The 26715-nt window shown below is 37.9% G+C and overlaps 1 protein-coding gene across 1 annotated transcript in view; it reads left to right on the top strand.

Annotated features, from left to right (window-relative positions):
- The window catches only part of PARVA (parvin alpha), a 165439-nt gene that overhangs the window by 116595 nt on the left and 22129 nt on the right, over nucleotides 1–26715 (top strand). Inside the window, exons 5-6 of the mRNA XM_072725642.1 lie at nucleotides 19584–19724; nucleotides 25884–25999. Of these exons, the coding sequence (XP_072581743.1) occupies nucleotides 19584–19724; nucleotides 25884–25999 (257 nt within the window). The remainder of the gene's footprint in view (nucleotides 1–19583; nucleotides 19725–25883; nucleotides 26000–26715) is intronic.

The raw sequence follows: 26715 nt of genomic DNA, 5'->3' as shown, positions 1-26715 counted from the left end.
TTTAACTCTAAAATAAGAAACAAAACAAGGATATCCACTCTTACCACTATAGAAGCAGAAGTTTTAGACATTTAGCACTCAGAGAAGAAAAGGCATCCAAGTTGGTAAGGAAGAAGTAGAGATGTCACTATTTGCAAATGACATGATATTGTGCATAGAAAATCCTAAAGACTTCACTACTAGAATAAATGAATTCAGTAAAGTTTCAGGATACAAAACCAATACACAGAAATCTGTTGAGTGTGTATACACTAATAACAGTGTGTATACACTAATAACAGATAACAAAGTAGCAGAAAGAGAAGTAAGAAAATGATCCCATTTTCACTTGCACCTAGGAGAATAAAATACCTGGGAATAAACTTAACCAAGGAGGTGAAACACCTGTACTCTGAAAATGATAAGACACTGATAAAAGAAACTGAAGATGGCACAAATGGAAAGATATTTCACAATCACAGATTGGAAAAATTAATATTGTTAACATGTTCATATTACCCATGGCAATCTACATATTTAATGCAATCCCTATTGAAATACCAACAATATTTTTTCACAAAAATGAAAGAGAAAATCCCAAAATTTGTGTGGAACCACAAAAGACCCCAAATTGCCAAAGTAGTCTTTAGAAAGAACAAAGCTGGAGGTATCATAATTCCAGATTTCAAGAGATACTTAAAAGCTGTAGAAATCAAAACTAATGGTATTGGCACAAAAATGGACACATAGATCAATGCAACAGAATAGGGAGCCAGAAATAAACCCACACTTATGTAAATTAATCTATGACAAAGGAGGCAAGAAATATATGATGGGGAAAAGCAGTCTTTTCAATAAATGGTGCTGGGAAAACTGGACAACTACATGAAAAAGAATGAAACTGGACTGCTTTCTAACATCATACACAAAAATAAACTCACGGTAGATTAAAGCCCTAAATGTGAGACCTGAAACCATAAAACTCCTCAGAGAAAACATAGACAGTGGGAGGCTGGGAAGGTGGTGATGGTGTAGGAGGACCCAAGATGACCCAAATACTAGCAGAAGAAACTCCACTAAAGGTAGATAAAAGCCCACATCAAAGAAAATAGGACAAGCAGAGACATAGTTTGGGAGTGAAACGTAATGTGGCCATCTGCAGTTGGGAGGAAGCTAGGAGTGTGAAGAAACAGACTATCACACCAGAGAGCCCATATAGGAAGACAAATCCCCATATTTGGCATTGAAGGCAAAGGGGGCCGTATCTCATGAGTTGTTACTACTAGTGGACTTAAAGCCTAGAATTTTAAAAATCAGTAAGCTCTGTTCCAGGAGAGTCTGGAGGCCATTAGGAAGCAGAGTCCCAGCCCTTAAAGAGACAGCAAGATGAATAGCCCATGGAAATACAGCAATTTGAAAAATGCCTAGGGCACACAGGAAGGAGAATTATTTACTCATTTCAGAGCATGGCCCAGGAAGACAGATATCACAAGGAGATCCCTCCAGGAACAAAGGAGCTAGTAGCCACCATTTACCTCCCCTGCCCTTCAGCATAAACACACAGCTACCTACAGGAACCAGCATAGCATCTACACTCACTATCTAATGTGCTTACACCAAGCCGTGCCCCCCAAACACACACACTTCAGTGGATCCACCCTTCCCAGGCACACTTGCCTCAGTACTGTGCTGCAGGTCCCCTCCCAAGAAAACTGATGCAGACTCTGCCAATGCTACCTCTCCTGACCCACGTTTTGCAGGGCCTCTGTACCAGTGGTGGCAGGTCTTATTTCAAAAGCAGACCAGTTCATATCTTATTAAATGCACCACACCTGGCTGAAGACCAAAAACTCCCCACAACAGGCAAAAAGAGCCTCTGTAGATGACTAGACTGAGGGAAAAAATGGAGGACACAACAGTAAGGCATACACAACACACATAGGAGACACTTCCTGAAGCACCAAGTCCTGGGAAACAAAGGACATTGCACTTCAGGGCATGATAGGACAGGCCATTACCTTCAAGAACAGGAGATTTAGCTAACTTTCCTAACACAGAGAAACAGAGAGACAAAATGAAGAGACAGAGGAATATGTCCCAAGGGAAAAAGTAGGACAAAATCATAGTAGGAGACCTAAGCAGAATAGATAGAAGCAATATGTCTGATAGAGAATTTAAGGTAATGATCAAGATACTCACAGGACTTGAGAAAAGAGTGTACAGTATCAGTGAGACCATTAATAAAGAGAAAAAAAAAGAAAACCCAACCAGAGATGAAGAACGCAATACATGAAATTTAAAATATACTTGGTGGAATAAATAGGAGGCTAGAGGAAGCAGAGAAACAAAATAATGACCTGGAAGACAGTATAATAGAAACTAATCAAGTTGAGCTCGTGAGAGAAATATTTATGCAAAATGAGAATAGATTTAGATTTAGGGAACTCAATAACTCCATCAAGTATAATAAAACTCACATAGGATCTCAGAAGAAGAAAAGAGAAAAGAGGGCCAAAACTTTATTTGAAGAATAGCTGAAAACTTCCCTAATGTGGGGAAGGAAACATATCCAGATCCAAGAGACACAGAGGTCCCCCAACAAAATCAACCCAAGGAGGTCCACACCAAGACACATAGTGATTAAAATGCCAAAAAGTAGTGATAAAAATTTTTTTGAAGGAGCAAGAAGAAAGCCTGTTACATACAAAGGAAACCACATAAGGCTACCAGCAGAATTTTAGCAGAAACTTTGTAGACCAGAAGGGAGTGGCATGATATATTCAAAGTGCTGAAAGGGAAAAATTTGCAAGAATACTAAGAATACTCTATCCAGCAAGGGTACCATTCAGAATAGAAGAAGAGATAGAGTTTCCCCAACAAACAAAAGCTAAAGGAGTTCATGTCCACTAAACCAGCCCTATAAGAAATGTTAAAGGGGACTCTGAGTGGAACAAAAGGACTATAGGTAAGAGTAAGAAAAGTAGGAAGCCCAAAAGCAGTAAAAATAAGTGTATCTGTAAAAATAAGTCAGAAGGTTCACAAAAGGATGTAAACTATGACACTAGATATGTAAAATGTGGGGGCAAGGAAAGGAGTAAAGAATGGGTTCAAACTTAAGTGACCATCAACTTAATGTAGACTGCTATATGCAGAAGATGTTATATGCAACCCTAATGGTAACCACAAATTAAAACCAGTAACAGATATGCAAAGAATAAAGAAAAAGGGATCCAACTATGTCACCAAAGAAAGCCAACAAACCATAAAAGAGGGCAAGACAAGGATCAAAGAAAAACTAGGAAAACCACCACAAAATAAATAATAAAATGGCAATAAAAACATATCTATCAGTAATTACTTCGAATGTAAATGGACTGAATGTTCTAATCAAAAGACATAAAGTGGGACACCTGGGTGGCTCAGCAGTTGAGTGTCTGCCTTCTGGGATCTGGGATTGAGTCCCACATTGGGCTCCTTGCAGAGAGCCTGCTTCTACCTCTGCCTGTGTCTCTACCTCTCTCTGTGTAGGTCTTTCATGAATGAATGAATGAATGAATAAATAAATAAATAAGTTTTTAAATATATATATATATCAGTATATATATGTATAAATTGTATAGAGTGAATTAAAAAATGAAACCCGGGCAGCCCAGTGGCTCAGCGGTTTAGCACCACCTTCAGCCCGGGGTGTGATCCTGGAGATATGGAATCGAATCCATATCAGGCTCCCTGCATGGAGCCTGCTTCTCCCTCTGCCTGTGTCTCTGCCTCTCTCTCTCTCTCTCTCTCTCTCTGCCTCTCATGAATAAATAAATTTTTTAAAATCTTTTTTAAAAAATGAAACCCACCTATGTGCTGCCTACAAGAGACTCATTTCAGAACCAAAGACATCTGCAGATTGAAAATGAGGAGTTGAAGAAATATTTATCATGCAAATAGATGTCAAAAGAAAGCCAGGGTCCCATACGTATATCAGACAAAATAAACCATAATATAAGAGACAAAGAAAGACACTATATAATAATAAAGAGGATAACCCAACAAGAAGATAAAAGAAATGTAAGTATTTATGCAAATTTATGCACTCAACATTGGAGCACCCAAATACATAAAACAGTTAATAATGAACATAAAGGAAACAATCAACAGTTATACAATAGAGGGGGGGACTTTAACACCCCACTTACATTAATGGATAGATCATCCAAACACTAAATCAACAAGGAAACAGTGGCTTTGAATGACACCCTGGACCAGATGGATTTAACCAATATATTTAGAACATTCCATCCTAAAACAGAATATACATTCTATATTAGGCCACAAAACAAGTCTTAACAAATCCAAGATTAAATGAACACAAATACTTGGAGGTTAAACAACATGCTACTAAACAATGAATGGTTCAACCAGGAAATCAAGAAGAAATAAACACATAGAAAAATAAAATTAAAAGAATGGTACAAAATCTTTTGGATGCAACACGAGCAATTCTAAGAGGGCAATTTATATCAGTATAGGCCTACCTCAAAAGCATGAAAAATCTCAAATATATAACCTAACCTTACCTCTAAAGGAGCTAGAATAAAAAGAAAAAAACAAAACCCAAAACCTGCAGGAAAAAAAAGGAAATACAGAAGATTAAAGCAGAGATAAGTAATACAGAAACTAAAACAAACAAAACAAAAAAGCCCTAATAGAACAGATGAATGAAACCAGGAGCTAGTTTTTTTGTTTTAAAGATCAACAAAATTGATAAACCTCTAGCCAGACTCATCAACAAAGAGATTGAGAAAGAACTCAAAATCCTAGACAAAACATGAGAAATAATGACACCATAGAGATACAAAGGACTATAGGAGAATATTGTGAAAAGTTATACCAACAAATTGGACAACCTATCAAAACTGAATCAGTAAGAAATAGAACATTTGAACAGACTGATTACTAGTAATGAAATTGAATTGGTAATCAAAAAACTTCCAACAAGCAGAAGTCCAGAACTGGAGAACTTCACAGGCAAATTCTACAACACATTTAAAGAAGAGTTAATAACAATTCTTCTCAACCTATTCCACAAAATAAAAGAGGATAGAAATTTTCCAAATTCATTCTAGGAGGCCAGCATTACCCTGATACCAAAGCCAGATAAAGACACCACAGGAAGAGAGAACTGCAGGCCGAGTATCTCTGATGAAAATAGATTTAAAAATGCACAACAAAATACTAGCAAACTTAATCCAACAATACATGAAAAAGATCATCGCAATCAAGTGGGATTTATTCCTGGGATGCAAGGGTAATTCAATATTTGCAAATCAATCAGTGTGATACACTGCATCAAGAAGAGAAAGGATAAAAATCATATGATCATTTCAATAGATACAGAAAAAGCATTTGACTAAAGTACAACATCCATTCATGATAAAAACTCTCAACAAAGTAGGTCTAGAGGGAACAACATAATAAGGCCCTATATGAAAAACCCACAACAAATACTATACTCAATAAGAAAAACTGAGAGCTTTCCCCCTCAGGTCAGGAACATGACAAGGATTTTACTCTCATCACGTGTAAACAACATAGTGCTAGAATTCTAGCCACAGCAACCAGACAACAAAAAGAAATAAAATGCATCCAAATTGATAAGGAAGAAGTAAAATGTTCACTATGTACAGATGACATGATATTATATAGAAACAACCCTAAAGACTCTACCACAAAACTACTGGAGCTTATAAATGAATTCAGTAAAGTCACAGGATACAAAATCAATGTACAGAAATCTCTTGCATTTCTATACACTAAAAGCAGCAGAAAGAGAAATTAAGAAAATAATCCCATTTACAATTACACCAGAAAGAATAAAATACCTAGGAATAAGTTTAATCAAAGAGATGAGATGCCTGTTTTTTTAAAAACTATAGAATATTGATGAAAAAAATTAAAGACAACACAAAGAAACGGAAAGACGTTCCACACTCGTGGATTAGAAGAAAAAATTCTGTTAAAATATCTATACTACCCAAAGCAATCTACAGATTTAATGCAGTCCTATCAAAATATCCACAATATTTTCTATGAAAATATCCAATTTTTCACAGAACTGGGACAATCTTAAAATTTGTGTGGAACCATAAAAGACACCGAACAGCTGAAGCAGTCCCGAAAAAGAAAAACAAAACTGGAGGCATCATAATTCCAGACTTCAAGTTATTTTACAAAGCTATAGTAATCCAAACAGTATGGTACTGGCACAAAAATAGACACATAGAGCAATGGAACAGAATAGAATACTCAGAAATAAACTTACAAATATGGTCAGTTAAATTTCAACAAAACAGGTAAGACTATCCAGTGAGAAAAAGACAGTCTGTTCAACAAACTATTCAGAAAACTGGACAGCTACATGCAAAAGAATGAAACTGGACAAACTTCTTACACCATACACAAAAATAAACTCAAAATGGATTAGAAACCTAGTTAGAAGACATGAAACCATAAAAATCCTAGAAGAAAGCACAGGCAGTAATTTCTCTGACACCAGTCAAAGCAACTATTTTCTAGATAGGTCTTGTGAGGCAAGAGAAACAAAGGCAAAAATAAACTATTGAGTCTACATCAAAATTAAAATATGCACAGAAAAGGAAACAATCAATAAAATTAAAAGGCAACCTATGGAATAGGAGAACATATTTGCAAAGACATATCTGATAAAGGGTTAGTATCCAAAATATATAAAATATATAAAGAACTCAACAACCTGAAAACACAATCTAATTTAAAAATGGGCAGAAGACTTGAACAGACATCTCTCCAAGGAAGACACACAGATGGCCAACAGACACACACACACACACACACACACACACACACACAACATGCTCATAATCACTTATCATCAGGGAAATGCAAATCAAAATGACAATGAGATGTTGCCTCGCACCTGTCAGAATGGCTAAAATCAAAAACACAAGAGACAAATGTTGACAAGGATGTGGAGAAAGAGGAACCCTTTTGCACTGTTGGTGGGAATGCAATCTGGTACAGCTCCTATAAAAAACATGGAAGATCCTCAAAAATTAAAAATAGAAATACCCTATTATCTACTAATTCCACTACTGGATATTTACCTAAAGAAAATGTAAACACTAATTTGAAAAGATATATGCACCTCTATGTTTACTGCAACTTTACTTACAATAGCCAAGTTATAGAAAGAACTTATTAAGTATCTATCAATAGATAAATGGATAAAGAAAATGTAGTGTGTGTGTATGTGTGTGTATGTATATATATATATATATATATATTTATATATATATATGCAATAGAGTATTCGCTATTAAAAAGAATGTGATCTTGCCATTTATGACAACACAGATGGGCCTAGAGAGTATTATGCTAACTGAAATATGTCAGAAAAAGACAAATACCATATAATTTCACTTATATCTGGAATCTAAAAACAAAACAAAAACAGAATCACAGAGAACTAATGGTTGTCAAAGAGGAGGGGACATAGGGAATGGGAAAAATAGTTGAAGTGGATTAAGAGGCACAAACTTCCAATTTTAAAATACTAAAGTCATGAGGTTGAATAGTACAGCATAGCAAACATAGTCCATAATATTGGAATAACTTTATACAGTGATAGATGGTAGGTACACTTATCATGGTGAGCTTTTCATAATCTACATAATTGTTGAATCACTGTTATTCACCTGAACCTAATATGTCACCTACAATTAAAAATAAAATTAAAATAAAAGTTTGCTATATTTTCAAGAAAAAAGCCCCAAGATTGAAATGTAGTTAAAAGTTATTCCAGGGAATCCCTGGGTGGTTCAGCAGTTTAGCGCCTGCCTTTGGCCCAGGGCACAATCCTGGAGTCCCAGGATCGAGTCCCACGTCGGGCTCCCAGCATGGAGCCTACTTCTCCCTCCTGTGTCTCTGCCTCTCTCTCTCTCTATCGTAAATAAATAAAATAAATAAATCTTTAAAAAAAAAGTTATTCCAGATTATTAGTGCTTCCCAGGGCAAAAGCAAAATATGTCCTTTTCGAGGAATGAACTTTCAACCTAGGCCACAAAGAGCTCCCAGAGACAAAGTTTCAAAGAAAGTTTAAAATCAGAAATCACAAAACACATGAGAAGCAACCACTTTGAGCAAAGATCAACAGAATAATAGACTGTAAATTCATCCCACAAATGCTATATATTAGCAACTGATCAGTTATGAAATATGTTTAAATATGTCAAAATAAAAAACTTAAAAAGGCTAATGAAAGGATTATTTTTTACAAGCTATTAAGGGGCACCTGGGTGGTGCAGTCAGCTAAGTGTCAGCTCAGGTCATAATCCCAGAGTCATGAGGTTGAACCTCAAGTTGGGCTCTGCACTCAGCATGGAGTCCGCTTAAGACTCTCTCTCCCTCTGTCCCTCCCCCATACTCATTCACTCTGTCTTAAATAAATCTTTTTTTAAAAAGTAATTATCAAAATTGGACAAGTCAATGTGAAAGAGAACCAAACAGAACTTCTAGAAATGAAAAAAAAAAAATATATATATATATATATATATAATTAGAAACCTCAATGGATCAGATACAGCTAAAGAAAGAATTTGTGACCTGGAAGTTGGCACTGAAGAAATTACCCAGAAGGCAATGTAGAGACAAGAGTGCCTAAAATAAGAAAGCGAACTAAAAGATTTTTCTAAGAAAATCTAACATATAGCTAACTGAAAATCTAGCAGGAAAAGATAAGGAAAATGGAGACAAGGCAAATTTAAAGATATAATGAATGGGAATTTTCTAGAATTGATGAAAGATATAACTTCTCAGATTAAGTTCACAGGCTCCCAAATTTGATAAATAACAATAAATCTATACCTACACACGTTATAATAAAACTTAAGAACGCTGAAGACAAAGAAATGACTGAAAGCAGAGAGAAAAGGTAGATTACCTGTAAAGGAACAACAGCGTGAAAGCTATTTCCCTCAGGAGCAATAGCCAAAATATATTGAAATGAAATCTTCAAAATTTAGAAAAAAATTGTCATCTTATATGTTACCCAGGGAAAAAAGCTGTTTTCAAAAAAATGAGACTCAGGAAACAAACTGAGGGTTGCTGGAGGGGAGGTGGGTGAGGGGATAGGGTAGCTTGGTGATGAGCATTAAGGAGGGCACTTGATGTAGAGTGCTGGGTGTTATATACAACTGATGAACTACTAAATTCTACCTCTGAAACTGATTATACATTATATGTTAATTAAATTGAATTCAAATTAAGAAAAATTTTTAAATGAGAAAATGAAGTCATTTTAAGCAAACATAAATTGAGAGAGTTTACTTCTAACAGACCCTCACTAAAAGATATCTCTAAAGGATGTATTCCAGGAACAAGAAAACTGAACCCAAAAGAAAGATTTGAAATGCAGCAGAAAATGATGAGCAAAGGTCACATGGTAGGTTGAATAAAACTAATAAAACCATGCCAGTCTAGTCAATTAATATATGACAAAGGAGGCAAGAATATACAATGGGGAAAGATGGTCTCATCAACAAATGGTGTTGGGGAAATTTGACAGCAACATGCACAAGAATGAAACTGGACCACTTTCTTACACCATACACAAAAATAAACTCAAAATGGATTAAAGGCCTAAATGTAAGACCTGAAACCATAAAAATCTTAAAAGAGAACATAAGCAGTAATTTCTTTGACGTTGGCCATAGCAATATTTTTCTAGATATGCCTCCTAAGATAAGGGAAACAAAAATAAACTAAGGGTATTACATCAAAATAAAGAGTTTGTACAGTGAAAAAAAAAAACACCCCCCTCAAAAACAAAACAAAACAAAACAAAAAAAGGCAACCTACTGAATGGGAGAAGATATTTAAAAACAATATATTGGATAGGGTGTTAAAATCTAAAATATATAAAGAACTTATACAACTCAACCAAAAAAAATCAGATAACTCAGTTAAAAACAGTCAGAGGACCTGAATAGAACATTTTTCTAAAGATGACATGTAGATAGACAACAGACACATGATAAGATGCCCAACATCAGTAATCTTCAGGAAATGCAAATTAAATACATATTTTTCCAAAGGAAACAAAAACGCTAATTTGAAGATCTACACACCTCAATGTTTATTGCAGCATTATTTATAATAACCAAGATATGGAAACAACTCAAATGTCCATCGACAGATGAATGGATAAAGAAGTGAGTGTGTATATATATGTATATACAATGGAATATTAGCCATGAAAAAGAATGAGATCTTGCCATTTGTGACAGCATGGATAGGCCTAGAGGGTATTAGGCTAGGTGCCATAAGTCAGACTGAGAAAGCCAAATATCATATGATTTCACTTATGTGGAATGTGAAAAACATAACCAATGAATAAACAAAAAGCAGAATCATACCTGTAAATACAGAGGACAAATTCATGGTTGCCAGAAGGAAGGGGCAGAGGATAGGCAAAATGAACAAAGGAGAATGGGAGATACAGGCTTCCAGTTATGGAATGAATAAATCATGGGAATAAAATGTACAGTATAGGAAATAGAGTCAGTGATACTGTAATAGCACTATATGGTGACACATGGTAACTACACTTGTGGGGAGCATAGCCTAATGCACAGAGATGCTGAGTCACTATCTTGTATACCTGAAACAATGTAACATTGTATGAACTATACTCAAATTTTTTAATAAAATAAAATAAAAACTTATAATTAAAAAGATCACCATGATCGGTAGATTGAAGCAATAATTAAACAAATATAAAACAATCACAATAATGTCTAAATTATTGATTTAAGAAATTAAGATAGAATCCCAGACAACTATAACACTTAAGTCAGGAAGAGTGTGATTCAAGTCAAAGTATCCTCTTAAGTCCTGTATTATTTAGTATACAGGCTAAGTGCAGTAAGTCAGACTCAGAAAGCCTGTATTGTTTCTATTCCGTTAAATACACATGGCAAATTTTTTAGGCTAGCCACTAAAATAATAAAACAGAGTGTATAGCCTCCCTACTAGTAATTGGGGGAAAAAATGAAATGAGAGAGAATAGAAACCTTCATCCAAAAGAAATCATACCTGTGGAAGGGTGGATAAAGAACCAGAAAAAGCAGAAAAATAAAAAGTTGAAAATAAGTTGGGAGAAGTGAATCCAAGTATATTGATGAACGCATTCAATATAAATTGATTTTATCCATTAAAAAGACAAAGATTGCCAAACTAGATAGCCCAACAACATCTTGCTATATGCTGTTTATAAGAGACACTCTTAATTTATGGAAACAAAGAATGATTTAAAGAGTGGAAATAATTAGGGGCACCTGAGTGGCTCAATCAGTTAGGCATCCTCATGGTGGTGAGTTCAAATCCCACATTGGGGGACACCTGGGTGGTTCAGTGGTTGAGTGTCTTCCTTCGGCTCAGGGCATGATCCCAGGGTCCTGGGAAGAAGTCCCACATCAGGTTTCCCATGGGGAGCCTGCTTCTCCCTCTGCCTGTCTCTGCCTCTCTCTGTGTGTCTCTCATGAATAAATAAATAAAATCTTTTTTATTTTTTTTTCTTTTTCTTTCTTTATTTCTATAAAATCTTTTTTAAAAATCCCACATTGGGGGATCCCTGGGTGGCGCAGCGGTTTAGCGCCTGTCTTTGGCCCAGGGCGCGATCCTGGAGACGCGGGATCAAATCCCACGTCGGGCTCCCGGTGCATGGAGCCTGCTTCTCCCTCTGCTTGTGTCTCTGCCTCTCTCTCTCTCTGTGTGACTATCATAAATAAATAAAATTAAAAAAAAAATCCCACATTGGAGTGGTTTAAAAAGTGGAAACAATTACACACACTAGACTAATACTAATTAAAAGAAAGCTGGGGTAACTGTTTTAATATCCGACAAAACAGTCTTCAAGGCAAAAAGCATTACTATAGAGAGTCTTTACATATTGAGGAGACTAAAGCTACTAGGAAAATACATTTTTAATCTAAATGTTCTTTTATGCATAACATTATAAAATTGACAGGATTACAAGGACTTGATAAATCTTCCATCCAGTGTTAGATTTTTAACATATATCAGTTAATAACACATTAAGAAAAAAATTCATAAGGATAGAGGAGATTTGGAGAATATAATTAACCAGCCATACCAAAACTAGAGTATTCTTTCTTTTCAACTGTATATGGATGGATCACGTACAAAATCTATGTCCATAAAGTGTGTCTCAACAAATTATTATAAAGACCAAACTCTCTGGCCATGATACAATAAAAAAAAAAATCTAACAAAGCCTCTCTGTATATTTGGAGACAGAAATGTAATAACTCAGGAATCACTCATACTGAAAAGAGTATTTTATGTACTCTAATTCTCTGAAGAACGGTTACATTAATAAAGTATAATATATATAGTATCTGTGTTTGTTAGAACATCCCAGTTTTTCTACCATTCAGGGAGTTGAGTTTATTCTGCTCTGTCTTGATACTTCAGAACTCTTCGAATACTATTTTATTGTTTTCTAAAAATAATCTCTCCAAAAGCACATTTGGAAGCTAAATTCAAAAACAAGTGAAAGAGTCACAAAATAATCCTGAGAAAATTTGCTAAATAGCATCCTATTTCAAAATCATGCCTATTACTTTATAACAAGTTAAACTAATGATGAACAATTTGTAGAACTATAGAAACATGAAAGAAACAATTTCATGGAAGAATAAAATTTCAGCAATAGAAAATTTTCATGTAGCTAGCTGAAATTAGTTTAATAAAGAGCAAAAGAGAAAAACCAGGGGTTTTGAGAAAGAAATTATCTTTAACTACTTAGCAACAATGACTGAAATTACTATTTAACTATAGGGATATTTGAATGGAACTGTTAAGTTTTGAGGGTTGAGCGTTTTAAAAATAAAGTAGGGGATAGAAATAGCAGAAGAGGTTCTCAAATCTTTTATTTGAAAATGTCATAAAATTGAAATAAATGATATAAGCTTACAAAATAGAAAGAACTATGTTTTATCTTATTTCCATACCCAAAGAGTGCTAAAGACTCAAACAATAATAGAACTAACAAGGAGATTTGGTAAGATGACTCTATTTAAGAAAATCTATAAGGCAACAGCTTTTCCTTTTACTGGCACTAATCAGTTGGTAACACACACACACACACACACACACACGCAATGTTTATTGAAACTTTAATACAGGGGCTCCTGGGTGGCTCAGTATGTTAAGTATCTGCCTTTGGCTCAGGTCATGATCCCAGAGTTCTGGGATGGAGCCTTCATCAGGCTCTCTGCTCAGCAGGGAGTCTGCTTCTCCCCCTGCCCCCTGCCGCCTGCTGCTCCCCACCTACCTGCTTGTGCTCGCTCTGTCAAATATATAAATAAAATCTTTTTTAAAAAACCTTTAATACAAATAGGAAAAGTTGGCTTATAACTATATATCTACAGAGGAATGGTTGAATAAGTTATGAGTCTTATGTGGATTTTTTAAATGAGTTATATCAATATGTACTGACATAGATGCTCATATGTTTGAGTGAGACATGTATCATATAGAGAAATGTTTAGAAACTAAAAGGATTATAGAAAAAATCAATGAAACTAAGAGTTGTTTTTTAAGAGATAAACGGAATTGACAAACCTTTAGCTAGACTCACAAGCAAAGAAAGGACTCAAAATCAGAAATGAGAGAGGAGTTTTTACAACTGATACTACAGAAATACAAAGGATCATGAGACTACTATGAAAAATTATACACCAATAATTGTACAACTTAGAAGAAATTGGTAAATTTCTAGAAATATGCAACCTAACAAATCTGAATCATGAAGAAAATAAAATCTTAACAAACTGGTTATTAGTAAGGAGATTGAATCAGTAACCAAAAAGTCCCCAACAAACAAACTCCAGGACCAGATGGCTTCACTGGTGAATTCTATCACACATTTAAAGGAAAATTACTACCAATCCTTCTCAAACTCTTCTCAAAAACAGAAGAGGAGGGAACACTTCCAGGCTTATTTTACAAAACCAGTATTTCCTCGATGCTAAAACCTCCTTGTGACAAGGATGCCACAGGAAAATTGCAACAACATCCCTAACGAACATAGATACAAAAATCCTCAACAAAATATTTACAAAGTGAATTCAACAGTACATTAAAAGGATCATATGCCATGATCAAGTGGGATTTATTCCAAGGATGCAAGAATGGTTCCACATTCACAAATCAATCTGTGATTTGCCACATTAACAAAATGAAGGATAAAAATCATATAATCATCTCAATAGATGCAGAAAAAGCATTTGACAAAATTCCACATCCATTCATGATAAAAATTCTCAACAGAGTGGGTACAGAGAGAACATATCTCTACATAATAAAGGCTCTATATGACAAACCCACATACCCGATGGTGGGAAGCAGAAAGCTTTTTTATCTAAGATAATATATAAAAATGTGTTGCATTTCTATACACCAAGAAACAAACTATCAGAAAGAAATTAAGAAAATAATCCCATGTACAATCACATCAAAAAGAATAAATACCAAGGAATAAACTTAACCAAGGAGGTGAAAAACCCGTACACTTAAAATTACAAGACATTGCTGAAAGAAACTGAAGATAACAAACAAATGGAAAGATATTCTGTGTTCATGGATTAGAAGAATTAATATTGTTAAAATGCCTATACTACCCAAAGTAATCTACAGATTCAGTGCAATCTCTATTGAGATTCCAATGGTAGTTTTCACAGAATAAGGGGATGGAAGAAATTGGCTTCCAGTTATGAAATAAGTCATGGGAATAAAAAGACACAGCAGAAGGAACATAGTCAATGATGTTGTAATGAAGATGTATTAAAACAAATGGTAGTTACATTGTAGTGAACATAGCATAATAAATAAACTTGTCGAATCACTATTTTGTACAATTGAAACTAATATAACATTTTAGTAAATTATATGCAAATGAAAATAGATAAAATACATTGCCCAGAAAAAAAAAATAGAACAGAGGATCCAAAAATTTGTATGCAACCACACAAGACCTTGAATAGCCAAAGCAATTTTGACAAAGAAGAATAAGCTGGAGGCACCGTGCTCCCTGATTTCAAACTGTATTACAAAATTCCAGTAGTCAAAACAGTACGGTATTAAAAAAAAAAAAACACTATGGTATTGGCATAAAAACAGACACATGTTAATGGAACAGAGAGGCTAGAAATAAAGCCACACAAATATGGCCAATTAACTTATGACAAAGGAGCCTAGAATATAGATTCTTCAATAAATGGCATTTGGAAAACTGGACAGCCACATGCAAAAGAATGAAAGTGGGCCACTATCTTACAACATTTACAAACATTAACTCAAAATGGGTTAGAGAATTCAACATAAGACCCAAAACCATTGTATACATAAACCACATCTTCTTTATCCATGTATACAATGGAATATTCCTCAGCCATTAGAAACGACGAATACTGACCATTTGCTTCGATGTGGATGGAACGAAGGGTATTATGCTGAGTGAAATAAGTCAATCGGAGAAGGACAAACATTTTATGGTCTCGTTCATTTGGGAAATATAAAAAATAGTGAAAGGGAATAAAGGGGAAAGGAGAAAAAATGAGTGGGAAGTATCAGAAAGGGAGACAGAACATGAGAGACTCCTAACTCTGGGAAATGAACTAGGGGTGGTGGAAGGGGAGGTGGGCGGCGGTGGGGGTGACTGGGTGATGGGCACTGAGGGAGGCACTTGATGGGATGAGCACTGGGTGTTATTCTATATGTTGGCAAATTGAGCACCAATAAAAAAATAAATTTATAAAAAAAAAAGACCCGAAACCATAAAAGTTCTACAAGAAAACATAGGCAGTGATCTCTTTAATATTGATCTCAGTGATTATTTTTGGGGGTTTGACAGAAAAAGCAAAGGCAAAATAAAATAACAACAACAAAAAAATAAGTGGGACTTCATCAAAATAAAAAGCTGCACAACAAAGGAAACCATCCACACAATGAAAAGGCAACCTACTGACTGGGGGGAAATATTTGCTAGGGGTTAATATCAAATATATAAAGAACTCTTGAAACTGAATGGGGGGGCGAAAAAGGAAAAAATGCAATCTAATTTTAAAATGCTCAGATCTAAATAGACACTTTTCCAAAGAAGACACTCTCAGATGGCTAACAGACACATGAAAAGGTACACAACATCAGTAATCATCAACCAAAACCACAATAGGATACTACCAAACAGTCAGAATAGAATGGCTACTATCAGAATGACAAGAAATAAATCCTGGCAAGGACATGGAGAAAAGTGAACCTATATGCACTGCTGCTAAGAATGTAAATTGGTTCAGCCATTGAACAGCATGAGAATTCTTTAAAAATTAAAAGTGGAAATGCTGTACGATCCAGTGAGTCTACTTCTGGTCATTTGTCTAAAGAAAATGACAAAGCTAACTTGAAAGATATGTGCACCCCTATGTTCACTGCAGCATTATTTACAATAGCCAAGATACGAGAACAACTTACGTGTCTATCAATAGATAAATGAATAAAGAAGATATGGTGTATATATATATTTATACAGCGCATCATTATTTGGCTATAAAAAAAGAATGAAATCTTGCCACTTACAACAACGTAGATGGACTTTGAGAACACTATGCTAAGTGGAATACCATATGATCTTACTTGTATGTTGAATCTTTATTAAAGAAAAAAAAAAAGCTCATAGATCCAGAAATGGCCAGAAATAAGGGGTTGGGGGCGGGGGGTGGACAGAGTGGGTGAAGGTGGTCAAAAGGTACCAAAAAATGAGCTATATCCATATATATTGACAAAAATACTCATGATTTATGTTTGAATGAAAAAAAAAAAAGTAGCCAGAAATCTCACTTTCATTAACAGAGAAAGAATAAGAGAGCTCTTCCTGTTTGTGTGTGTGAGCATGAAAAACTATTAATAAATTTTACTTTAAGATATATTCTATCTGGGATGCCTGGGTGGCTCAGCAGTTGAGCATCTGCCTTCAGCTGAGGGCATAATCCTGGAGTCCCTGGATCGAGTCCCACGTCAGGCTCCCTGCATGGAGCCTGCTTCTCCCTCTGCCTGTGTCTCTGCGTCTCTCATGAATAAATAAATAAAATCTTAAAAAAAAAAATATATATATATATATATTCTATCTACTCAAATCCACATAATACCAATGTCAGTGCCAAAATAAAATAGCCAACAAAAATTAAAAGCAAAAAAAGAAACCCAAAGCATAACTAAAGTAGGAAAAAAGTAAAGCAGAATTACATCATCTCAAAAATTAGTAATGCAAAAGAAATTAGCAAGCCATAAAAAGTCTTCTCCTCAATAATGCCAGATGCTAAAAAACAGAATTTTTTTAATTTTAAGAAGAAAGCATTATAATGTTAGTAATGTGACAATTAAAAAATCTTGGCAAAAACAAAAAAATGAGTGTTTTAGTAGGTAATGTCTAAAATCCAATTTTTTAAAAATGTAAACAGAATGGACACAGTGCAAAAAAAAATTATTGAGCTAGAAAACAGATTCAGAGACCTAAGAAGTCCAATGCCAGCAGAAGGTTATAAATATAAAAGATCACAGGCAATGATGTACCACATCAGGGCTGGCCAGAGAGTGGTTCTGACTCTTCCTCTCCTCCTCCACCCCCCACCAGGACCTCTCCCAAAACACTCATCATTATCCTAAGCTGGCGATCTTTTCCTCTCAGCCAGGAGAAGGCTTCAGAAGTTTCCTTAACCTAGCACTTTGGGCAGCCTCTACCAAACTACCAAAATTGTGATTGCAAAATAAAATGAAAACAACTTGTCATTTCTTCGGTAGGAGAGGACCCAAGATAAGAATTCACAGTCTAAAAATGGAAAAGGCACACATGGTCTCTTCAACTTGAACAATCAAGAGGAAGACATTCAAATATAGGCTTATTAAATCCCAGACATTGAGAATTAAAGAACGATGGCCACAAGCAACTAAAGAGAAGAGAAGGAGCACACGCGGGCCTTCACAGACGAGAAGAGCCTGAGCTCATTCTAACCAGATGCAGGAAAGAATTCTTAAATCCACAGAACCTGCAGAAATTCTCCAGTGGACAATCTCATCTTCAAAGAATTAACCAAGACATATTTGACCTGGATAAGCTACAACTACTGAAAAACAAAAGAAAGAATATAAGCTACGTAGGGGACTAGTCACATAAATTTTAAATTTTTTTTGTATAGTAGTCCTTTAAAATAAAGGAAAAAGACATTTGAAACGTATTTCAGAGTATCAATTCTACCAATCCTGAATGAGTTGTGGAGAGTAGAATTAGGTGACTCCAGCAGCAGATAACATTCAGAAATGCAAAAGTTGTCCTAACAGATAAAAATTTAGAGCGATGAAATGATTAGACTGTGTTTTGCCTTTAAGTGTTACGGGACATGCCAGTGCATGCAGGAACAACTGATTTCAAAACGTACCATTTTAAAAGTACCACTCAGAAAAAAGAAAAATCATTTAAACTACTGTTACCCAAAGCTTTTTTATTCCCTAGATGTTTTACTAACTACTTTTTGAAAGTGTTCTTCTAGGCTGAGACCTGGAAGTGGCCACACTGTGAAGGGCTAGGACCCAGGGCACACACGCGGAAGCAGTGAGATCTCCTGTCTTCCACCTGGCTTGCAACAGCTGTAGAATGCCATCAGCTCTAAGACACTCTGGTTTCAGGGATGTTAACATATGGGAAAGAAAGTAAAGAAACAATGCCCTCGAATTCATGAAACAGGAGACATCGAATAAGCTAATTGTAGGTGGATTTAAAAGGAAAGAACGTGGGGCACCTGGGTGGTTCAGTGGTTGGGCATCTGCCTTTGGCTCAGGTCATGATCCCAGGTCCTGGGATCAAGTCCTGCCTCAGGTTTCCCACAGGGAGCCTGCTTCTCTCTCTGCCTATGTCTCTGCCCCTCTCTCTCTCTCTCTCATGAATAGTTAAAATCTTTTAAAAATAAAAATAAAAAATAAAAAGAGGTGCTTAGAAGAGATAAATGTGATTAAGCATGACACATACTACAGAAATGTGCAAAAGGCCTTGAATAAAGACCCCTGGCCACGGGAGGCACACAGCCCCCCTCCCCGCCCCCCCCCCCCCAGTCATGGCTCAGAGTACACTTAGAGAAGGCACACTTGAAAAGAAGGGAAAATCTGGAATGGTGGAAAAGGGTTCAATGATGACAGGCTGGGTTACATGCCTCACTTCCCTGCTCCTGGGAGCTTATCGTGTGGGGATACAAGACACAGTCCCAAGTTTTCACAGTACTGCTGCCACTAGTGCCACCATCACATGAGGGGAGAGCAGTGTCCCTCAGAGAGCAGGTGCTCAGTAAACACTTGTGGGGACAGAGGATGTGTGAGTGCAGGTGTACGTGAGTGGATGCATGAGCACAGGTGTGCGTGTGAGCGAATGAACGAGCGAGGAAGCACGTGAGTTGGGGGTGTCTGTGGCTAGAGATAACAGCCACTGTCTTTCCCCCTCGGCATCCCAGAGAAACTTGAGAGCGAGAAACTGAACGTTGCTGAAGTCACCCAGTCAGAGATTGCTCAGAAGCAAAAGCTGCAGACCGTCCTGGAGAAAATCAACGAAACCCTGAAGCTTCCTCCCAGGAGCATCAAGTGGAACGTGGACTGTGAGTTTTACAAAGAAGGATGAGGGCTATGGTCCCCAGCCCGGGATTTCCCCCAAGAAGCCATCCAGGAAGCTGGCAGGCCTGGGGCAGGGGAGGGGTGCAGACCCATTTATCGTTGAGCAAGACGTGCCCTTCCTTAGAGGACTTCTCTGCATGGCTGGGAAATAACCCAATCCGGTGTGCCTTTCTGTGCAGGGCGGTTTGTAGCAAGGTCATATGAGATTGGGAAGAGGAGGAGACTCCTCTGAGCTACTTCTGAGCCCCAGCACAGCTTTGGAAGCAGCTGTGTGATCAACTCATAGAGGCTTCAGGAGGTGGGGATCCCTACATGCAGGCAGCTGAGGAGCAGGGGAGCAGGAGCTTGGCTCTGTCCTGAAGCCCATGCCCTCCCTCTCAGCCCCTCGTTTTCCAGAAGGAGCCAAGATCTGGCTGAGGTTGCAGGCCCTGGAGCAGCATTTTCACATTCAGATTTCACAGCTAGTGTAGCTCCTGAATCTGGGGAAGTATCAACTGTCCATTCTGCTGCTGCCTTAAGGGCCCGCCAGTCTAATCTGGACAGGATGAGTCTGTAACAGAATCAGCATTAAATCAGCAGATTGAGGGATCCCAATGGTAACACCAGATTTCTCAGAAGGGGCCCAAAGTTGTTTTGTTCTTTGTAAATGATGAAAATAAGAATTCAGATTAATAAGATGATTTAGATTGCATTCTCTGCTTTTAAGTATTAAGGGGTTAAGTATTAGGCCTTCTTGCTCCCAGTTTATACAACTTACAATGGACACCTTTCCTCCCTACCAAAAGCAAAAAAACAAAAATGCCTTTCCAACTTGGGAAAGAAAAGGAAATCTTTACCCCTTAACTTAGAGGCTCAGTGGCTGCCAGACACAACCTCTTCGGCAAGTTTCTAGCATCTGACAGCAGAGGCAAGACATCAGGTGTCTCCTACAGCATAATCACATGTTCGTGCGCACCGCACACAGTGCCTAACAGGTCATCCTCTGCCTGACAGAGAGAAACACCCAAGAGCAGGAGGAGGAGAGGCCAAGCCCTGGGCCCTGGATGTTGCCCCCAGTGCAGGGGCTGGGGTGGGAAGAGCTTGGTTATGTGTGTAGGAGCTGCATCTACAGTTTGGAAATCCACCACAGTCATGAGCATTGAAGTCTTCTGATAAAGACGCCTGCTTAGTTTCATTTCATCCTATTTCCTACTCCCTGAATATGGACCATCTCTATATACTCCTCCAAACAAAACACCTTTTCACTTACCAGGGAACACAGCTTGGGAAAGACTGAGATAGAAGAATGGAACTTTTTAAGATTTATTTATGGGATCCTGGGTGGCTCAGTTGGTTAAGCCTTCAGCTTGGGTCATGATCCCAGGGTCCCTGAATCAGGCTCCCTGCTCAGTGGGGAATCTGTTTCTCCCTTTGCCCCTGCCCCTTCACTCGTGTTCTCGCTCTCTCTTGCTCACTCTCCTCTCTCAAATTAAAAAAAAAAAATCTTTTAAAAAAGATTTTTAGGATTAATTTATTTCAGGATTGATTGATTTCAGAGATTGAGAGAGAGAGAGCAAGAGCAAGTGCAAGTGCACACATGAGTGGGGAGGAGAGGTAAAGGGAGAGGATCTCCAGCCCCAATGTGAGGCTCAGTCTCATGACTCTGAGATCATGACCTGAGCTGAAACCAACAGTCAGACGCTTAACCAACTGAACCACGCAGGGGCCACAGAAGAATGGAACTTTTTAAAGACACTTCAGGACCATTGTCTTCAGGGGCTTTTAATGATTTGTTTGGTTCATATTTACCTTCATTTTTATAGGGAAATATATATGAGTACAACAATCCCCTGTATTACCGTTCTCATCTAGCTATTTCCATTTTTTGCCCACTACTGTCCATATCCATGCATATTTTTACTTGATGAGTCACATTCTGGTGTTTTACTTTCTCTTAATATTAGATCATATTTTCTATATTCCCGTGTGATCTTTGTACTTACTTTTGACAGCTGCTTCTATTTCATGGGGGAGATAATCCCATAGTAAATTTAAACCCTATGTTGACGTTGATCCTTTTAAGATATTTGCTCGCCTATGGCTACCATCAGATGGGGCCAAGCCGAATGTCTTAGGTTGTGTCTTTTTTTGCTTCTCTCAAATTATTCCCGTCAGATGGATTTCCAGAAGTGAGATGAATTACTGGGTCAGAGGGATAATTATCTCTGTGGCTAGCTCCCTGCAATGCCTGTTTGCAACCAGCAGTGATTTCTTCCATAATGAATATGGTGGGCCCAGCTCTTGGGGGGGAAGTTCAATCCCTCCTGTTCTCCTCTGCCTGTTTGACATTGTATCGTCTTTCCAGTCAGGATTAAGGTGGCAGCGACAGCCCTGAGTTACCAAGGCTCTTCATGTAGGGCTCTAGAGGGTTCTTCCTTAATAACAATTTTCGTTATTAAGAATTTACAAAGATAAAAGAAATTTAAATATTAGCATCTAACATATTTATGGTTATGCTGTATGCTTTGTACTATTCTAAGCAGTTTACATATTTTGATCCTCATAATCCTCACTCAACCATCTGAGGTAAGAATTCTGTTATCCCCATTTTGCAGATGGGAAAAGAGAGGCAGAGGGAGGTTAAGAAACTAATCTACGTAGGCTTCATGAGGCTGAATATTGTTGTCTCTTCACTATTGAATCCCCAGGATCTAGAAGAGTGACTGGCACTTACTAAGCACAGTAATATTTGCTAAAGGAGTATCATTGTCCAAGGTCACACAGGTGTGAGTGGTAGAGCCGGGAGTGAGAGCCAGAGAGTCTGGCCATGGAGCCTGTGCATCAAGCTGCCCACCCAGAGACAGGGACCTACCAACCGGTGGTGTGCTCCATCAAGTCATGCTTGTGTTTGTGTGTAAGAAATAGATAAATAATTGTGTGTATATGTACTTATGAAAATGTATTTTATTTTTACAAAGATGAGATCAGTCTGTATATATTTAGAAGATGTATATCTTTGCAGATCATTTGTCTGTCACTTTTAACATTATGTAACAGGACCATGTATGAATGTATCATAAGCTATTTAATTAATGATGGATTTTGAGACTGTTCCCCCCCCCCCCCCGCCACTATCATCAGTATAGCCCGATGAGTTCTCTCTGCTTGTAGCCACATTTCTTTAGGATAAACACCTAAGAGTAGTATTTTAGGGCCAAAGTATATGTACATTTCTAAGGTCATAATGCATATTGTCAAATCACCTCCAAAAAATCACACCAATTTCTATTTCCATCACAACTCCTATTTGGAGGACTATTTCTAACTCGGCAGCTCCTTTTTTTTTTTTTTTTTTTTTTTAATTTTTATTTATCTATGATAGTCATCAGAGAGAGAGAGAGGCAGAGACATAGGCAGAGGGAGAAGCAGGCTCCATGCACCGGGAGCCCGACGTGGGACTCGATCCCAGGTCTCCAGGATCGCGCCCTGGGCCAAAGGCAGGCGCCAAACCGCTGCGCCACCCAGGGATCCCTCGGCAGCTCCTTTGACACTGTTTTTCCACTCTTGGTACAGTGACTAAGTGCCCAGTTTATACAGTAGAGCCTTGGCCTTGCTCTAAACCTGCACATTGCTGTCCTGACTTGAGCACAAAAGCACAGTAGCTCTAGATTTTGTCTAGCATCAAGCAAAATGCTAGAGCGTCCTGGAGACACTCAGATGTGGCAGTGAGGAAGGTACCCAAATATCCAAAGGTTGTTAGGATTTATCTTAATGGAGAAAGACGACATATCTTTATCCTACAGAAAACTTTGAAATAGGAAGCAATCATATTTTCATTTTTTTTAACATTCCTTTCCGAGTCCCGGACGCAAGCACATGTTTGTATGTGTGTGTATATACACTTACATATGTACATATGTATTTCTATATGTATATCCATAAATGTATATGTTCACATTATTTCCATTGTTTCTGTTTAACATTACGTTATTAATATTTATAGCTACATTGTTTCAACAGCGATTTTCAGTGCATGGAAACTATTCCATTATGTGGACATACCATGATTTATTAAAGCAGCGATTATTAAGCCATGCTTGACCCAACCTAATGATTTGCCAGGAGGAACTCAGGCATCACTAAGGAGAGAAGCAGCTGTGGGTGGGCTGCAGTGAGGACTTGGAGACCAGAGCACTTGTACTTTTATCATCTGTTTCGCCTAATGGCTCTTAAAGAGTTTCTCTGCTTAATAAAAAAAAAAAAAAAAAATTTTTTTTTTGAAAACCACTGGTCTAAACTACCCTCTGGCTATTAGACAGTGTTTTTCCAGATTTTTTTTAAATGATAATATATTACATGATAATTAACATCTTTGCACATGTAGCATGTGTGTGAGAGGAAGAGAGAGGGTGAGGGAAACTGTAATTACTTCTTCTGAAAAAATTCCCAGGAGGACAGAGCACTCATCAAAAGAGACTGGCATCTGAATGGTGCTTATAAAATAGCTCTGTGTTGCTTAGTGAGACCGTGAAGTACAATGTCACCAGGACTTAAGAACAACCTTTTCAGCCACACCTGCTCTAGCATTATGTTTTGTAATTAAAAGGGAGAGAGTTAGCAAATGTCCTTACAATCCGCAGTGACTGGATCCATGGTATGGCCATTGGGATCAGAAGAGCAAACCCAATTATGCATCTGCCTGGCAGCGAGTACACCCTGTCAGCCTCCTTTTCGGAGATTGTAACTGTGGGGTAAAACTTTGGATGATGCCCAAAAGCCCAGAACTGAAACTGTATTCTGGAAGGCTGAGCTAGGAGCAGATCATCTGCTGTTTGTTGGTATGGGGAGCTGCTGCTCATAGTCAGTGGAAAACCTTCTTTGAAAAAGCGGTGATAACAAGTAACTCTAATGAATTCCCAAGGAATGTCTGAGTCATTTCCTTTTCTTGGTGATTTCTTAAAGCTTCTGTTGAAACAGATTCATCAATCCCAGGGCAGACCAAAGGACACCCTAATAATGGGCCCAGTTTGTACTAAGTACACAAAATGAGCATTTTTTTGTTCTTTCCTTAAATGCCTCCCTGTAAAAGGAGCCCATGAGGCTGGTAGAGCTGTGAAGGCAGGTAAAGTATCTGGTGAATCTTTCCTTTTGTGAGAAAGAAGAGAAGGTTGGCATGATTTAATTACCTAGGTGCCAGGTATTGTATTTTCTTATAAATCATAATAAAAAATATCAACTGTTCCTAAGCATCTGCTATGTACTAGAAGATTTGCCTATATTTTCTCTGAACATTCGTACAACTCATATTTCTGCACAGGTACTATTATCCCCATTTGTGAGGATGAGCAGATTGAGGCTCAAAGTCCTTGAATGGCCTACCCAAGGTCATGCAGCAGGAAACAAATACAGAGCTTGTCAAGTGAGACCCATTACGTCACAGTGTTTTTCTCCTCTCTCTCCGCTCTACTGCGAAACGACGACTCATTGGTTGCCCACCCTTCCCTATTACAAGTGGTTTAACATCTAGCATGCTGCTCAATAGCTGTAGAAGCTAGTTGGGTCATAAACATCCTCTCCCAGCTATTCCCCAAGGGGCACTGCCTACACTGACCATATACAGTACTCAAAAGAGCAACAAAACCCTTCAGATGCGTCATGCCTTCCTCAAGGGACTGTAAGCCCTGAACAAAGGAAAAGATCCAGTGTTCCTGACTCAGTGTGCATTTATGGAAGACATGTTTTTCATAGAGCCTTGGGACATGGGTAGCAGTGATAACCCAGAGAATTCTCAGTCAAGTGGGAAGGGAAAGAGGATGCAGAGCAGACATACTCATGGTTGTTAGAATAGAATGAACAAAAACATGGGGGTGGCAGAGGGCTGATCTGATCTTAAAATTCAGCAGTTATCCGGGTCCCAACTGGAAACTTGAATTAGAGGGGAGAGGCACTATATTGGAAATCCAACAATAACATGTTCCAAGAAGCAGCTCCATGGGACTTAGCCAAGAATGAGGCAGCCTAAGGGGGAGGCCTGTGAGACCCTTAATGGAAAGGGGGGGTGGATGATAAAAGGTACATTGGGTATGGTACTGCTACATTTTTAATATCTGCTTATATTTGCCTGGAAGAAGATTCTCTAATTTTTAAATCATCTTTTATTTCAGCCGTTCATGCCAAGAGCCTGGTAGCCATCTTGCATCTGCTGGTTGCTCTGTCCCAGTATTTCCGGGCACCAATCCGACTCCCAGATCATGTCTCCATCCAAGTGGTTGTGGTCCAGGTAAGACAGCACTACAAACATCTGTGCCCTTAAAGAGGTATAGAGGCCGAGTTCATATGGGAACTAAGGCAGCCTGGGTAGCTTATTACAAGCAGAGTGGAATCAATGCTGAGTGTTCTTGATGTGCTCTATGTTGGAAAGCCTGTTAGTGCACTATCTAATACATGTGGGCAGCAAGCAGTTACATGTGCAAAGGGTGGAAGAGCGAATACTTGAATATGGGCTAGCCTTGTGGGGGGGCATGCATCTGGGCTTTATGTGTTTTTATCAGGAGGTGTCTGTGTACTGTATATTTGAGGGTGTGAGGTGTATATGTTTGTGAAGTGTGTGCAATAGAATCACAAGAAAGGTATATCCCTGGGTGTATATCCTGCAAGCCATGGAAAACCATTTTTTGTTCATAAACAAATGAGGCACAGATACTGGGGAGAGGCAGATACCCGTGCATGTGTGCATATGTGTTTGAGAGAGCCCCTGACTGGCTGTGCCTATATATTCAGGCGCTGCTGCTTTTCACCTGCCCAGAGAAGCAAGGCTGGGATCTCAGGTCATCTTTTCCAGATTGTTGGATGGAATTTCCATTCACATATGGCTGTGTAATTTCCACAATGAGGGTGTGCTCTCTCCCTGTGACTCTCTCACTCTGCTCCTAACCCCATTACATACTCAAATTCAATTTCATTTTCCAACTTTATGCCCATTTAGGAAAGGTCAGC

The sequence above is a fragment of the Vulpes vulpes genome, chromosome 11 (genome assembly GCF_048418805.1).
Source record: "Vulpes vulpes isolate BD-2025 chromosome 11, VulVul3, whole genome shotgun sequence".
Classification (NCBI taxonomy): domain Eukaryota; kingdom Metazoa; phylum Chordata; class Mammalia; order Carnivora; family Canidae; genus Vulpes; species Vulpes vulpes.
This window is presented reverse-complemented; position numbering and strand designations above follow the sequence as displayed.